Source organism: Capra hircus, chromosome 6 (genome assembly GCF_001704415.2).
Source record: "Capra hircus breed San Clemente chromosome 6, ASM170441v1, whole genome shotgun sequence".
NCBI classification, from domain to species: Eukaryota; Metazoa; Chordata; class Mammalia; order Artiodactyla; family Bovidae; genus Capra; species Capra hircus.
Genome location: NC_030813.1, coordinates 25,246,635 through 25,264,762, shown reverse-complemented (window position 1 = coordinate 25,264,762; position 18,128 = coordinate 25,246,635). Strand labels below are relative to the sequence as shown.

At 39.8% G+C, this 18,128-nt stretch overlaps 1 protein-coding gene across 1 annotated transcript in view; it reads left to right on the top strand.

Moving 5' to 3' along the window:
* The window catches only part of MTTP (microsomal triglyceride transfer protein), a 54,854-nt gene extending 38,715 nt beyond the window's left edge, over positions 1 to 16,139 (top strand). The window contains exons 15-18 of the mRNA XM_005681379.2: positions 420 to 647; positions 10,051 to 10,175; positions 12,958 to 13,128; positions 14,677 to 16,139. Of these exons, the coding sequence (XP_005681436.2) occupies positions 420 to 647; positions 10,051 to 10,175; positions 12,958 to 13,128; positions 14,677 to 14,848 (696 nt within the window). The 3' untranslated portion in view covers positions 14,849 to 16,139. The remainder of the gene's footprint in view (positions 1 to 419; positions 648 to 10,050; positions 10,176 to 12,957; positions 13,129 to 14,676) is intronic.

The following is an 18,128-nucleotide window of genomic DNA, read 5'->3' as shown; positions in this document are numbered from 1 at the left end:
TCTCTCCGCTTCGTTTTTAGGGGCTCCCTGAGACAGGCAATCCACTATGTACGACAATTCTGCAGAGACTCTGTCTCTAGGATGATGCCAATAAATGGAAAGTTCATGCTTTGCAGTCAGACAGAAGAGGTTTGAGACCTATCTCTACCATCTGAGTGTTTTTTCAGGCTTCATCTACAAACTGGATACAATCACGTGTACCTCCAAGTGTGGCTGTGAGAATTAAATGAAGAAAACAAAGAAGAAAGAAGAAAACAAACTCATACTCAGGCACAGAGCTGTTTTTGTTTTATTTTTTGTTTACTTTTTGCAGATGCAGACAACTTTTGGAACCCCAGGAAAGTTGTAGGTGTAGCTCACCCTCTAGTACAGAACGGGCAGGGAACTAATGTCATGAATGCTATATCCGTTTTCCCTAGGTGGTCATTGAAGCCCAAGGACTGGAGGCATTAATTGCAGCCACTCCTGATGAGGGGGAAGAGAACCTTGACTCCTATGCTGGCTTGTCAGCTCTCCTCTTTGATGTTCAGCTCAGACCTGTCACTTTTTTCAACGGATACAGTGATTTGATGTCCAAAATGCTGTCAGCCTCTAGTGACCCTATGAGTGTGGTGAAAGGACTTCTTCTGCTAATAGATCATTCCCAGGTAATTCAGTCTGCACGTGGAGTACTGAATATACTAGTCACATTTTATACACATGGAGGATACAAGATAAAGTTCCACTCACCTTGGAGCTAACATTCTAAGCATCCGACCCTCTTGACATTATTGTCCTTTCTCCTTACCTACAGGAAAATAGGTTTTCTTTTGCCTGTATTATCTGATTAAGATGTCTTCTCACTGTTGAGGCAAAAGAGGAACTACTCAACGTGAGCGTAATATAATGTCATTATATCTCAGTAAAACTAAAAGCGGGGGAAGGAAACTGATGTGAACAGAAAAAACTATGGAGAAAATAACTTAGGATTCAACAGGGGACAGGTGGCCTTATTTCTTTCACTTGGCTTTCTTGGGTACTAAGATGATATTTTTTTGTGAACACAAGCACTGAACTACAAGCTTCATAAGTTGCTGATGACATTTAACATGATAACATTAGTAAAGATTCAAGTAGTGCATCCTCCCTACCATATCAGTAGAGGCACAAGCAAGCACTGACACCAACCACATGCTTAATGGACACTCTTTGCCCCACATTCTCATGTTCACAGAACCTTACAAAGGTCCATTCACTGTTAAAGAATAAGAGTACTTTCATTCACTTGACCTGCATTCTTCAGAATAGTTTTCAATTTTCTTCACTCCTAAATCTTACATTACTATACTAAGATATGACAATAGTATATTCCGTGTGATAAGATTTAGGTGATGAGGTTACTGTAGGGTGGGAGTGGTCTGCCTCATGGAATTTTCTCAGAAACAGAAGAGGGTTAATCTGAATAACCTTTGAGTTTGACTGTGTTTGTTGTTTAATTTTTTTTTCTTTAATGACTTGACATTTCCTGTCTTACTAAGCATAGCAATATAAAAATGGAATATTTGCTAAAAAGAGGATCTTATGAAAAATCCTTAAAGTGATCACTTGCACTCTAACTTGTATTTTTGAGTTGAAGAAGTATGAGGAGATTGGATTAAAATGTACAGACTATAGGACTTGCTGGGGAAGTTTGCTTTTGTGGTTTATTCAGAAGTAATAGCCTAGGTTTGACTTTTGCCTCCACTAGTTACCTTCTGGAATGGGTAAATTTAACTCAGATAATCATTATATCTACTACTGTGGGCGAGAATCCCTTAGAAGATATGGAGTAGCCATCATAGTCAACAAGAGTCCAAAATGCAGTACTTGGATGCAATCTCAAAAACGACAGAATGATCTCTCTGTTCATTTCCAAGGCAAACCATTCAATATCACAGTAATCCAAGTCTATGCCCTGACCAGTACTGCTGAAGAAGTTGAGGTTGAATGGTTCTATGAAGACCTACAAGAGCTTCTAGAACTAACACCCCAAAAAGATGTCCTTTTCATTATAGGGGACTGGAATGCAAAACTATGAAGTCAAGAGATACCTGGAGTAACAGGCAAATTTGGCCTTGGAATGCAGAATGAAGCAGGGCAAAGGCTAATAGAGTTTTGCCAAGAGAATGCACTGGTCATAGCAAACACCCTCTTCCAACAACACAAGAGAAAACTACATGTGGATATCACCAGATGGTCAATACCAAAATCATATTGATTATATTCTTTGCAGCCAAAGATGGAGAAGCTCTATACAGTCAGCAAAAGCAAGACAGGGAGCTGACTGTGGCTCAGATCATGAGCTCCTTATTGCCAAATTCAGGCTTAAATTGAAAACAGTAGGGAAAACGACTAGACCACTCAGGTATGACCTAAATCAAATCCGTTACAATTATACAGTGGAAGTGAGAAATAGATTTAGGGGACTAGATCTGATAGAGTGTCTGATGAACTATGGATGGAGGTTCGTGACATTGTACAGGAGACAGGGATCAAGACCACCCCTAAGAAAAAGATATGCAAAAAAGCAAAATGGCTATCTGAGGAGGCCTTACAAATAGCTGTGAAAAGAAGAGAAGCAAAAAGCAAAGGAGAAGAGGAAAGATATACCCATTTGAATGCAGAGTTCCAAAGAACAGCAAGGAGAGATAAGCAAGCCTTCCTCAATGATCAGTGCAAAGAAATAGAGGAAAACAATAGAGTGGGAAAAACTGGAGATCTCTTCAAGAAAATTAGAGATACCAAGGGAACATTTCATGCAAAGATGTACACAATAAAGGACAAAAATTGTATGGATCTAACAGAAGCAGAAGATATTAAGAAGAGGTGGCAAGAATACACAGAAGAACTGTACAAAAAGATTTTCATGACCCAGATAATCACGATGGTGTGATCACTCACCTAGAGCCAGATATTCTGGAATGTCAAGTCAAGTGGGCCTTAGGAAGCATCACTACAAACAAAGCTAGTGGAGGTGATGGAATTCCAGTCGAGCTGCTTCAAATCCTGAAAGATGATGCTGTGTAAGTGCTGCACTCAATATGCCAGCAAATTTGGAAAACTCAGCAGTGGCCTCAGGACTGGAAAAGGTCCATTTTCATGGCAATGCCAAAGAAGGTTCAAACTACCGCACAATTGCACTCATCTTGCATGCTAGTAAAGTAATGCTCAAAATTCTCCAAGCCAGGCTTCAGCAATACATGAACTGTGAACTTCCACATGTTCAAGCTGGTTTTAAAAAAGGCAGAGGAACCAGAGATCAAATTGCCAACATCCACTGGATCATGGAAAAAGCAAGAGAGTTCCAGAAAAACATCTATTTCTGCTTTATTGACTATGCCAAAGCCTTTGACTGTGTGGATCCCAATAAACTGGAAAATTCTGAAAGAGATGGGAATACCAGACCACCTGATCTGCCTCCTGAGAAATCTGTATGCAGGTCAAGAAGCAAAAGTTAAAACTGGACATGGAACAACAGACTGGTTCCAAATAGGGAAAGGAGTACGTCAAGGCTGTATATTGTCACCCGGGTTATTTAACTTATATGCAGAGTACATCATGAGAAACGCTGGGCTAGATGAAGCACAAACTGGAATCAGATTTCTGGGAGAAATATCAATAACCTCAGATATGCATATGACACCACCCTTATGGCAGACAGTGAAGAAGAGCTAAAGGGCCTCTTGATGAAATTGAAAGAGAAGAGTGAAAAAGTTGGCCTAAAGCTCAACATTCAGAAAACTAAGATCATGGCATCTGGTCCCATCACTTCATGGGAAATTGTTGGGGAAGCAGTGGAAACAGTGACAGACTTTAATTTTAGGGGCAAAATAAAGTCAAAATCACTGCAGATGGTGACTACAGCTATGAAATAAAAAGATGCTTACTCCTTGGAAGGAAAGTTGTGACCAACCTAGACAGCATATTAAAGAGCAGAGACATTACTTTGCCAACAAAGGTCCATGTAGTCAAAGCTATGGTTTTTCCAGTAGTCATGTATGGGTGTAAGTGTTAGACTATAAAGAAAGCTGAGCACTGGAGAATTGATGCTTTTGAAGTGTGGTGTTGGAGAAGACTCTTGAGAGTCCCTTAGACAAGCAGTCCATCCTAAAGGAAATCAGACCTGAATATTCATTGGAAGGACTAATGCTAAAGCTGAAACTCCAATTCTTTCTTCACCTGATGTGAAGAACTGACTCATTTGAAAAGACCCTGATACTCTGAAAGATTGGAGGTGGGAGGAGAGGGGATGACAGAGGATGAGATGGTTGGATGGCATCACTGACTCAATGGACATGAGTTTGAGTAAACTCCCAGAGTTGGAGATGGAGAGGGAAGCCTGGTGTGCTGCATTCCATGGGGGTGCAAAGAGTTGGACACGACTGAGCGGCTGAACTGAACTGAACTGAATTGAACTGTTACCTCCTGTGTACTCTTGGGAAGTTACTTCATAGCTTTATATCAGGAATTCCTACACATAAAGTGAGATATTTGGAACAGATGATTCAATTTGTTATTAGTTTTGTTCTTTGGCGGATAACTCGAGGATTTTGATATGTTGGGTTTTGCTTATGAAATCAAAGACTTTAAGATCTGTAAGTGACCTGAAGTATCAGATTTCCTAAAAATCCACCCAAACGTCATTGGTTGCAACTAGAAATTAATTCCCTTTCTTTATTATTCTTCATAACAGTTCAGGATAGCTATATATAACAACAACAAAAAACCTTAATTTAGGGTAGTTTGACCAAATAGTTTGATTTTTATCATGTAAAAGATATTTATAAGTAGATAATACAGGGTTGATATGGCAACCCTAGGTATTATTAGGTTTCAGGCTCTTTTTCCATCTTTACTTGTGGCTTTTAACCTCATCTTGCCACCTCAAGATTCTCAGATGGCTGTTGTACTTCCAGCACTAATTTCTCATTCCAGGAAGGAAGAGGGAAGGGTAAGGGGCAGCAGAGTCTGACTCTTTTCAAGAACTATCCTACAAGCCTTATCTATTTCTAAAAAAGAAAACCATCTGCAAATGGAAGTCCTTTGTTGTGACCAAAACTGTGTCATATGGCTCTCTCTAGCTGCAAGAGAAGCTGGTAAAAATAGTTTTTTTGGTGGTTGTACTGACACTCTGAACAAAACTGTGTTTCTGTTACTATGAATGAAAAGAAGGAAACCAGCAATGCCTCTAATACCCCTTAATTCTCAAAATCACACATGAAAAATTGTTCCCAAATTAATCAGAGAACTGCACATCATTACACTGCATATTTCCATTGAAGTACTACCTGTGGGAGATAATCTCTTATTTTAGTTGGAGGGCTGTGGTGGGTCTTCGTTGCTGCACATGGGCTTTCTCTAGGTATGCAGGCTTCTCACTGCGGTGGCTTCTCTTGTTGTGGAGTGCAGCAAAACTAGGCACACAGACTTCAACAGTTGCAGCACGTGGGCTCAGTAGTTGTGGCTCATGGGCTTAGTTGCTCCACAATGTGTGGGATTTTCCCAGACCAGAGATCAAACCAGTGTCCCCAGCATTGCAAGGTAGATTCTTAACCCCTGGACCACCAGGGAAGTGCTGGGGAAATGCATTCATAATGAAAGAATCTCTGAAGAAGTCCTGAGAGTGCTGAGAAAGTAGTTCACAATTTAAGATGCAGGAATAATAACAGTTCAATATCATCTATACGTACTCACCTTCCCATCAGCAATGCTTAATGTCTAAATCAGATATTAAACTTGATGCAAACATAAATAGTAATCTAGACCAGGGTTGGGAAACAATTTATATAAATGGGAAAAAGTAAATAGTTCAGGCTCTGAACATATGGTCTCTGCCATTGTAGAGTGACAATAGCTATAAATGATATATTAACATATGAGTGCATCAGTGTTCCAATAAAATTTTATTTACAAAAGTTGTCAGTGGGCCAGGTCTACCTGCAGTCCATCGTTTGCCAACCCCTGTTCTAGATTATCTTTATGGTTTTTCTTTTTTAAAAACAATTTTTTAATTGAAGTATAGTTGATTTAAAATGTTGTGTAAGTTTCTACCAAACAGCAAAGTGATTAAGTTATTATTTTTATTTTTATTAATTAAGCTAGGGCACCACAAACCTATTCTAAGAGAAAGATCTTCACTTAGCTATTAAACATAGCATAGTGACAGTGTATTTTAAATTGAAGTATTTTGCAGATCTCAATTTATTATAGAAATGAGCTGTTTGAGTCCCTGGCTCTGCAGAGCACTCCAGTAATGCAATTCCAGCTTGAGAGGCACATACCACTCTAGGTCAAGTGCTGACATTGAAGGAAATTTTGGCAGTTGAGGGATGTCACAGCCACCAGGGCAGATGGAATTACTCTGTACTCTCTCTCTCTGTTTTGGCTAATTGGATTACTCTTCAGAGAAGGATGTTTGATAAAGTCAGATTAATAGGGGGATCCTCTTTAGCCAGCAAAGAACATACTTTCCTGAATGGAAGCAATGGGATGAGTTATCAAAACATGGGTGTCTGAGCTATAAGAAACACCTTTAATACCAAAAGTAAAAGATCAAAGGGGTCCTATTAGCTACAAATACAAAGCTCCAGTATCTTGTTCTTCTAGTTCATGGACAAGAATTAAATATGCACTCTGAGTCAAACAGGACGTAAACCTATTGCTGTTTAGTCACTAAATCATGTCCGGCTCTTTTGTGATGCCATGGTCTATAGCCCACCAGGCTCCTCAGTCCACAGGGTTTCCCAGGCAAGAATACTGGAGTGGTTTGTCATTGCCTACTCCAAGGGATCTTCCTGACCTGGAGATTGAACCCAAGTCTCCTGCCTTGGCAGGTGGGTGCTCTACTGCTGAGCCACCAGGGAAGCCCATACATCTGTACTTTATCTTTTTTTGCCATATTTCTTAGAACAGGCCTCCTTGCACAGTAGGAGACAAGTGAGAGTTATGATTTTGTGATAGTCATGTATGGTAGTAGAAAAGTCTTCCCACTAGAGACCATCTGGATATTCAGTCTAGCTCCACAGGTAGCCTTCAAGCCTCATTTTTCTTTTCAATCTTCAGATGTAATGCCAACCATGGAAGATTTGTATGGAAATGAAATGAGATATGAAATATAGAGCTTCAAGGGGCACAACAGATACTCAAAAACCATTCAGTTCAGTTCAGTTCAGTCGCTCAGTCGTGTCCGACTCTTTGCAACCCCATGAATCGCAGCACGCCAGGCCTCCCTGTCCATCACCAACTCCCGGAGTTCACTCAGGTTCAAGTTCATCGAGTCAGTGATGCCATCCAGCCATCTCATCCTCTTTCGTCCCCTTCTCCTCCTGCCCCCAATCCCTCCCAGCATCAAAGTCTTTTCCAATGAGTCAACTCTTCACATGAGGTGGCCAAAGTACTGGAGTTTCAGCTTCAGCATCATTCCTTCCCAAGAAATCCCAGGGCTGATCTCCTTCAGAATGGACTGGTTAGATCTCCTTGTAGTCCAAGGGACTCTCAAGAGTCTTCTCCAACACCACAGTTCAAAAGCATCAATTTTTCAGCGCTCAGCCTTCTTCACAGTCCAACTCTCACATCCATACGTGACTACTGGAAAAACCATAGCCTTGACTAGATGGACCTTAGTCGGCAAAGTAATGTCTCCGGTTTTGAATATACTATCTAGGTTGGTCATAACTTTCCTTCCAAGGAGTAAGCGTCTTTTAATTTCATGGCTGCAGTCACCATCTGCAGTGATTTTGGAGCCCCCAAAAATAAAGTCTGACACTGTTTCTACTGTTTCCCCATCTATTTCCCATGAAGTGATGGGACCAGATGCCATGATCTTCGTTTCTGAATGTTGAGTTTTAAGTCAACTTTTTCACTCTTCTCTTTCACTTTCATCAAGAGGCTTTTTAGTTCCTCTTCACTGTCTGCCATAAGGGTGGTGTCATCTGCATATCTGAGGTTATTGATATGTCTCCCGGCAATCTTGATTCCAGCTTGTGTTAGTTCTACTCATTTTACATCCCTCAAAAATTAGAACCACTGTGTTGTGTGATTTAGTCCCTTTCATGAAGAAAAGAGTGGTTTGTTCTTCTACTGGTGTCAGTGGTCTATCCTGAACATATTCGTCTGTGATTATATGTAAGAATTTTTCTTTGATCCCTTTGTGTGAGAGATGGAATCTTCCCAGCAATCCAAGGCTCTCCTCAAAACCCACACTGCAGTGGAAATGCTCTCTCCCCACAAAAGGCAGATTGTCTAATAGCCGTGAAATGTTCTTTCCCATGGTGCATGGTGTGTTTTGAGATCCACGTAATGTATGGTCAGTGGGAAAACCAAAGTCTACATCATAGACCTCTGCTGAGTTGGGTGGACTAACAAGATTATAGCTTTCAAATTGGAAATATAGAATATGATGCAAAGAAAGAAATACTTCTGAGGCAGGGCACACAATAGGGCCCATTTGGAAGCAGACACCATCATGGTACAAATGCAGAATTTGTATCTTGGTTCTGTAGTTCATAGGCATGGGTTACAATTTGAACATGATTATTTGGGTTTTTTCAGGATAATTTGTGTTCCTTCATACTAGTTATGATGCCCGAGACAACCTCTGCATCCTTCCCACAATGCCATTTTGTTCTAGACTTAATGCGGCAGTAGATATCCTTAGGGCTGTCTCCTAATGTGTCCCGAGCTCTGTGTCAAGAATCTCAAGTTTTCATCTGAATGTCTTTCAGACCAAAGGTAGTTTCATGCCACAATCAGACTTTTTTTTAGTAAACCTAGTTCTATGACTGAGATTCTTGCCACTCTTTTTGGAAAGTTGGAGAAAACCCAGGGAGATCAATGACCAACACAATCCTCTCTAGAAATTAAAATTGCAGCATTAATAGTTGATGAAAGCGTGGTTTGTTTGGTCTGAGTAGGGCAGCTACCTAAAGAAGTTAGTCATGCTGCCAGTTGCCATGAACCTAAGATCTTTGGAGGAATATAAAAATTAAGAGTACTGAGCCTTTTTTGAAGAACTGTGGTCATTTCCAACATTGTCCCCGGGCAATCTGATTCCAACCCAGCTGAAGAAGTTTTCAGCAAACATCACCCCGTCTAGTGTACGCAGAAATTGCAAGGCTTAAAAGGTATATGCTGGCAATCAGTATAAAACAACGGGCTTCAGACAACTACAAAGTTGCTGAGGATGGACTATGTTTGTACATGATTACTGTCACTCTGGAATATGCTGTGGGGTTCATGTTGATCTTTTTTGTTATATTGATGTCATTCCAAACATCAAACAATAGGCTATTAAGGCTTAGTTAAGTTACCCTGCCTTTCCTTCCCAGCTTTCCTTTCCTAGGCAATTCGTGGAATTTGTATACTGCACCAGCAGTTTTTATCTTTCCTTACATTTGCCAGCAAGATGCAGTTTACTTTATTTGACACAGCATGTAACTACAGAAGTGCTAAAGGACTTCTGGAAATCATTTATCCCAGCCCTCATCCCCACCCCAAAGCCAATGCTGGATTTCCGATGGAGATGGCTTCATTTTTCCTAGTCTGGTGGCTCTCAAATTTGGCTACATCAGAATCACATGAGGGCTTGTTAAAACATAGATCCCTGGGCACCACCCTCAGAGTTTCTAATTCAGTAGATAGGGAGCTTGCATTCCTAACATGTTCCATAGATGCTCCTGCTACTCATCAGAGAACCACACTTTGAGAACCATATTCCTCCCAAAGTGAGGCAACGATTGAGAGAAAGCACCCTTCTCAACTGACACTTTACTTCTTTATTATTTTAGTTGATTACCCAATGTAGCATTATCAGTAATCTACTTCCAGTGATCAAAATTAGAATGTGTTTCCCAGCCTAGAGAAAGACTTCAACAGTAACTCAACTCCAGTGGCATTGCAGGAGGAATGTGCTATTAGAAAAGGGCTGGCTGAATTGTGCTGCCGCTTCTCCTCCCCTCTCCCTTCACCCTCCCCTTTCCCCTCCTCCTCCTTCCCTTTCTCCTTCTAACTACTATTGCATATTTTTGTTTCTAGGAGCTTCAGCTGCAATCTGGACTTAAGGCCAATATGGATGTTCAGGGTGGTCTAGCTATTGATATTACAGGTGCCATGGAGTTTAGTCTGTGGTATCGTGAATCTAAAACCCGAGTGAAAAACCGGTAAGCATATGTACAGTACTCTATGAAAAGAACCACAGATATTTCTTTTTTAATTTTATTGAAGTATAGTTGATTTACAATGTGAATTTCTGCTGTATAGAAAAATGATTCGGTTTTACTAAACATATATATGTTCTTTTTCATATTCTTTTCCATTATGGTTTATCATGGAATATTGAATATAGTTCCCTGTGCTATATAGTGGGACCTGGTTAGTTATCCATTCTATATATAATAATTTGCCACTTCTCATAGCAAACTCCCGGTCCTTCCCTTCCCCATCCCACTCTCCCTTGGCAACCGTGAGTCTGTTCTCTATATGCAGAGATATAGTTTTGAAATTCTTTAACCTTCCAACCCCTCGAAATCTATGCTTTCTATTTGTAATCATTAAATCATAGAGTAGGAAGTAACCACGGGAATCAACCTTACCATAGATCCTTATGAGCAGGTAGGTATATAATACAACTTAGAGAAGGATCTTCTTGCTTTTAAAGACATCCATGGACAGCTTGCCCAGTGGGTGAGACATCCATCTTCTCTTGGTATTCCACTTTCAGTTCAGTTCAGTTGCTCAGTCGTGTCCAACTCCTTACGATCCCATGGACTGCAGCACGCCAGGCTTCCCTGTCCACCACCAACTCCTGGAGCTTGCTCAAACTCATGTCCATCGAGTTGGTGATGCCATCCAACCATCTCATTCTCTGTCATCCCCTTCTCCTGCCTTCAGGCTTTCCAAGAATCAGGGTCTTTTCCAAGGAGTCAGTTCTTCGCATAAGGGGGACAAAGTATTGGAGCTCGAGCATCAGTCCTTCCAATGAATATTCAGGACTGATTTCCTTTAGGATTGACTGGTTTGATCTCCTTGCAGTCCAAGGGACTCTCAAGAGTCTTCTCCAACACCACAGTTTAAAAGCATCCATTCTTCAGTGCTCAGCTTTCTTTATGGTCCAACTCTCACATCCATACGTGACTACTGGAAAAACCATAGCTTTAACTAGACAGACCTTTGTTTTGCTTTTTAGTATGCTGTCTAGGTTGGTCATAGCTTTTCTTCCAAGGAGCAAGTGTCTTTTAATTTCATGGCTGCAGTCATAAAATAAGCAGGGTAACAAAATATTCCACTTTAGTAGTTGACAATGCTGTCAGAAAACTTTACTTTTAAGCAAATTATTTTAGCTTATCCCTCTAGTTGAGATTTAAAATCTTTCTTCTTTTGCTGTCTTCAGTGGAGAAAAATAAAAAGATGATCACTTTTGTGAAAAATCTAAGTCTTAAATATTCTGAGTCCTTTAAATGTATTTATCAGTGTTCATTTTTCTAAATAGAATTTTCTCAGGTCCTTTAACTTTTTTAATTGACCCATCAGATCAAATGAAAGCATTTTATTTTGACCTTAAAGCATCTTTGAACTAGCATTATAATCAAAATAATTTTTCTTCTGTTTGTTATAGCATTGAAGAAAAGAAAATGAAATTGATTTTTACATTTTTGGATATTTAAAAATACAGTGGGGCAGAAGCGAGATAGGAGTGCTAAAATTAGATTTTTTAAATTTATTTTGAACGATGGGTGAAAGAATTGAGAAAAATCAAAAGGTAGCACACTTAGCATGAAAGATGAGCCTCAGGGTTACTGAAAGGAACCAAAGCATGAGAAATGGGAGAAGCTTTCAGAGGGATAAGCAATGTAATTTAGGGCTTCCCACCAAATCAGTCATTTTTCTTATCTTTCTGATGTATTTTCTGGATAGAAGTTTCCCCAAATTAAGCTGAGTTGAATTATTTGCAGAAGAAAGTCAACAATGGCAATGCCAAAAAAAAAAAAAAAGCTGGCTTTTTGAAAGGGACACAATATCCCTAATTGTCTGCCAGTGTCCACATTATAGCCAATTCATCTTCAGTTTACCATTTGCTCATTTAAAGATGATCTAAGCCTTTGTTGAGTGTAAGATACGAGAAGCTATGGTAAAGGGTTCAGGGATTTAAATGCTACCACCTCTGACCTACTTTTCACTGGCAATGGCAGCAAGTGTGCTGTGAGTAGGACAGCAAGCATTAGTAGGTGTATCAAAAGAGTGTAGCGTACAACTCAGATTTCATCTGAAGTCTGCAATTAAATTAGAGTGGTCCCAGAGGTAAGCCTTCTACTAGAATTGCTTATCCTCTTCATTTTCCTCCAAGACTTTATCCTACTCAGTCCAGTCTGTCTAGGTGATCATTGGAGAACCTATGATATCTGTCCTTTCTGAGCCATGCAATGTACATGCTATAGGAATTGTTCTTCATGATACTATATATTTTTTAAAAAATATCTTGGCAACCATAGACTTCTGTCACCAAAGACCTTTTAGAGAAAGTAATGAAATGAATTAAAATAACTACATAGAAGCCAAAAGAGAGATCGGTACCAAGAAAATTGTTGTAAACATCAGCTGTCTTCTGGGTGAGCTTAGATTTTAAGATAATCAGGTATTTCTAACTTTCTGAAAGGACCAGATCCCAGGCATCTTTTCCTCTTGGCTCTTGGTATGCCCTTATCAAACATTAATGTCAGATAGACATTTCATTTCCACATTTAGAACTGAAGGCTGGGAGAGGACTCAGAGGTAAGGCAAATTTTCACTGGGCAGTTCCTAGAACTATCCAGGCTCTGGTACCAACAGAATTCTAAGCAAATTTAGGTCACCTTTCCAGTTATCAATGTCAGAAATTCAGACCCCATGGTCTGTTAGTTCAGCTCAGTTAAATGTGATTCATGGATTATTTTGCTCAATTTTTAGGGTAAGTGTGTTAATAACTGGAGACATCACGGTGGACTCCTCTTTTGTGAAAGCTGGCTTGGAAATTGGTGCAGAAACAGAAGCAGGCTTGGAGTTTATCTCCACGGTACAGTTTTCTCAGTACCCATTTTTAGTTTGTCTGCAGATGGACAAGGAAGATGTTCCATACAGGTAAGAAACAGGACTTATGGAATGTTCCAGGGACATCAAGAGTTCACCAGGAACTTGCACCCAATTTTTAGCATTCCACAGAAATTAAAGGAAAATGGTAAAACCCAGTGAGACATGAATTTTCTTTAAATGAGTAAAGAATAATTGATAAAACTAAAAAAAAAAAATGTCAGTTTCTAGCATGCCAAGAAACTATAATGACAAGTTCATTTGATTCTGGAGATAATATCATATTCTAGCCCAGAAATAATTTATCAAGGTAACAAAGAGATTTGATTTAGTGTAGGTTCCCACATAGTTTCAGCAAAAACACTCGATGCATGTTTACTATCAGCTGTTTTCACAGTTTTCTCTTGGATAGAAAGCTCAAAACAGAACATCTGACAATCATTTACCATGGCTTAAAAGCCTGAATGAATTCACAAGTTTTATGTAATCCATATAACAGCAACTTGACCTGGCTTAAGTTTTGGCTCAAGCTTAAGTGTTGGGGATTTTGAATTTTAAAAAACATGCTTTCATTAGAGTACTTGTGTGTGCATGCCCAGTCTTTCAGTCATGTCCAACTCTTTGTGACCCCATGAACTATAGCCTGCCAGGCTCCTCTGTCCATGGAATTCTTCAGGCAAGAACACTGGAATGGGTAGACATTGCATTCTCCTAAGGATCTTCCCAACCCAGGGATCAAATGCAGGTCTTTTACATTACAGGCAGATTCTTTACCATCTGAGCCACCAGGGAAGCTTCCCTGAGGCTATAAAGCAGTTACTAATTTATGTTAACTTATGTCTAGAATGGACTTCCCTGGTGGCTCAGATGATAAAGAATCCGCCTGCCAATGCAGTAGACCTGGGTTCATTCCTTGGGTCAGGAAGAGCCCCTGGAGAAGGGAAAGGCTACCCTCTCTAGTATTCTTGCCTAGAAAATCCAATGGTCAGAGGAGCCTGGCAGGCTACAGTCCGTGGGCTCACAAAGAGTTGGACGTGAATGAGCGACTTACACACACACACACGTCTAGAATAAACCTCCATTAACACATTAAAAAGAAAATCAACCTTCCAGTGGTCAAAATGCAGTGACCAGAAGCCCAGGCACAAGGCTAACTGATCCGGTTCCACATTTCACTTGGCCCAGAGCTCTGGGGGTGTTTCCCTCTCAGCATTGTTGGCTTAAACCCAGGTGGATTTGCTCCTTACTAAAAGGGGTGTACCCCAAAGGCAGGGCCCCTGGAATGAGGGATGGGGGACATAGCAAGGCCTAGAAAGCTTAGCAGCATCTCCAAAACTCTGAGAGGCATTTGGTCCTTCATGCCAGAAAAATGAGTGGCAGGACCCTCATATCCCAGGCCTGTGAAGTGTATCTGTTGGTGGGCAACGAAATGGGAAGAAAAAAGTCACCCCACTCATGGGAATGAAAGCTTTGGTACTGTCATCCTTTCTCAAATGGCTTTGACTCAGAAGTTTGAAGTGTTCATTCAATAACTGGGCTCTGATGGGTGTGGTGTGACTCTAATATGTGTGTGATTTTGTTATTGTTGTTTTTATGCAGGCAATTTGAGACAAAATATGAAAGGCTGTCCACAGGCAGAGGTTATGTTTCTCGGAAGAGAAAAGAAAGCCTAATAGGAGGATGTGAATTCCCGCTGCACCAAGAGAACTCTGACATGTGCAAGGTGGTGTTTGCTCCTCAACCAGAGAGTAGTTCCAGTGGTTGGTTTTAAAACTGATGGGGGCTGTTTCACTAGACGCCATCTCGCCGGAAGGGATACGATGTGACATGCCTAAGTATTGCTCTCAGAGCACAGTGTTTACATATTTACCTGTATTTAAGAGTTTTGTAAAACGTGATGAAAAACCTCACATAATTAAGTTTGGGCCTGAATCATTCGATACTACCTACGGTGTCATTCTGAGCCAATCTATGTGATACTTTTAGTAGCATTCTGAGTTTCCCTGCATCTCTCTCAAATTACATTTACTATTGTGAAGCTAGTTCTGCCCTAAAAAGAAACTATTTAAAAAAAAAAAGACATACACACACTCGGGGGAGCACAATTTTGTTTCAAAAATGTTCAATCAGTGTATGAAGTCCTTGGTAAAATCTTACATGGCTTGTCTCTACCAAACATGCCCAATCAGGAAAGTAGAGCTTTTTGTTGCTGTTGTTAGGGGGCATGAGGGAAAAGGGACATGACTTTTAAAGGCTTCTGTCAACCATGTTCAAGAGTTAATATTTATCTCTTCTATTGTTAGTTTTATTGAGCATTGAGGTAGGAGGCACACAGAATTGGCACGTATCATCTCACCTCTCTGCGGGCCACATAGATTGCTAGAAGAAAGCCTGTCAGTCCTCTGCCTTCTGCCTTACAAAAATGTCAGACTGAGCTTGCCAGAATTAGAAATATTAACTTCAGGAACTCCATTTGACGTTTTTTGTGCTGCGTCTCTTTGAGACTTCAGTATGGTCCACTGTCCTTTATAAGGAAGATCCTCAAGTGTTCGTCATTTTTTTATCTTTCGATCAATTGTTTTGTGGTGGGAGTTCCAATCTGTTGGACTACCATCTACAAAAGCTGGGAGAACTTTATAATACTTTAAGAAACCGATGGATTTGGATTCTAAAATATGAAATCAAGAAAAGAATGTCTCTATCTGTACAAATTAAAAGAAACATTAAAAGAGACATCTCTTATGCCTCCTGTATTGGCAGGTGGGTTCTTTACTACCAGCAATCAGTACTTTACTCTTTTTACTGTTGAATAATATCCCATTATATAAATATGCCATTTATCAGTTGATGGACATTTGGATAGTTTTCACCTTTTCATATGTTAACCATTTTCAAGTATTTATTAATAAAACAGATGCATGTATTAGTGACAGGCTCCAAACAGATAACAGGTGCTTACTTGTACATGAAACACACACACACAAAATGGAAGTTTAAGCAGCCCACCATTAGTTGTAAATTTAAGATGAAATGTGATGAAATAAATATGTGGAATTCCTACTGAATTACTTTTGTCTTCTATTACTTAGTTGTTGTTCAATCGCTAAGTCATATCCAACTCTTTGCAACCCCATGGACTGCAGCACACCAGGCTTCCCTGTCTTTACTATCTCCAGGAGTTTGTTCGGACTAGTGTCCGTTGAGTCAGTGATGCCATCCAGCCATCCATTACTTTGAGCACCATATTCGTCTGTTACCGTCACTTTCTGAGCACAGATACACATACAACTGAGCCTCTACAGCTCTGCAGAATAGGCCAGGTGCTCTAATGAGTGGTCAGAAAATACACTGCTAAAAACAGCAGCAGTCAGAAGCTCTTAAAAACAAGCTCTAAGCCCAGTTTTTTAAAACTTTGGACCAGCACACTTATTGTGGTACTGAGAAAAGAAAAAAGACTAAAAACCAGGAGGGTTTGGGGGGATACTGGTAGTGGTGGTAGCATTGACCTTGGAGGAAACATTCTATAGAGATACTGTTGTTGCAGCTAAAGCAAGTTGATGCAAGATGTTGTGAGCTAAGAAACCTCGGCCATGTGAGGCTTGGCCCATCCCAGCTACTTCTGTGATAACAGCCTGTGTGGTGTGTGTGTGTGCGGGCTCAGTCTTATGCAACTCTGCGATCCCATGTACGGTAGCCCGCCAGGTTCCTCTGTCCGTGGGATTTTTCAGGCAAAAATACTGGAGTGGGTTGCCATGACCTCCTCCAGGGGATCTTCCGGATCCTGGGATTGAACCCACGTCTCTTACCTCTCCTACACTGGCAGGCGGGTTCTTTAGCACTAGTGACCAGTATTTGACTCTTTTTATGGTTGAATAATATTCCATTATATAAATATACCATTTAACAGTTGATGTTCATTTGGGTAGTTTTCACCTTTAGTTATTATGAGTAATTCTGTTATGAACTTTTGTGTACAAATTTTTGTGTGAGCATATGTTTTTATTTCTCTTGGGTATATGCCTCATAGTAGAATTGCTGGGTCAAATAGCAATTCTGTGTTCAGACTTTTAAGAATTGCCAAATTGTTTTTCATGTGACTACACCATTTTACATTTCCACCAGCAGTGTATAAGGTTTCTGATATTTCCCTATCTTCAACAACAGTCTTACTGCCCTTTTAAAATTATAGCCATCCTAGTGGATGTGAAGTGGTACTTCACTATTGGTTTGATTTGTGTTTCCCTAATGACTAATGATGTTGAGCATTCTTCAGTGCACTTTCTAGCCACTGCATATTATTATGTTCTTTGGAGATATGTTTATTCAGATCCTTTGCCTTTTAAAAAATTTGATTATTTGTCTTTATTATTGAGTGGTAAGAATTCCTTGTATATTTGGGGTGTAAGTCCCTTGTCAGATAAATAATTTCTGGATATTTTTTCCATTCTGTGTGATGTCTTTTCGCTCTCTTGATAATGTTCTTTGAAACACAAGAGTTTTTAATTGTAGTGAAACGCAAGTAATCTATTTTTTCTTTTGTTGCTTGTACTTTTGGTCACATCCAGGAAACCACTGGAAGTCCAAGGTCACAAAGATTTACCCCTATGTTTTCTTCTAAGAGTTTCATAGTTAGCTCTAAATTAAATATTTGATCTAGTTTGAATTGATCTTTATATATGATGTGCAGTAGGGGGTCCAAATTCATTCTTTTGTATGTGGACACCTGGTTGTCCCAACAGCATTTGTTGAAAGTATTTTTTTTCCCCACTAAATTGTCTTCTTTGTTGAAAATCAATTGACTATAAGTGTAATGGCTCACTTCTGGATTGTCAGTTTTATTCTATTAATCTGCATATTATCCTTATTCCAGTAGGATAGTCTTTTGATTATTGTTGCTTTATAGTAAGTTTTGAAATTGTGACCTGTGAGTCCACCTACTTTGTTCTTTCTCAAGATTGTTGTGGCTATCTGGAGTCCCTTGAGTTTCCATATGAATTTTAGGATTTAGCTTGTCAATTTCCACAGACACAGCTGGGATTCTGATAAGGATT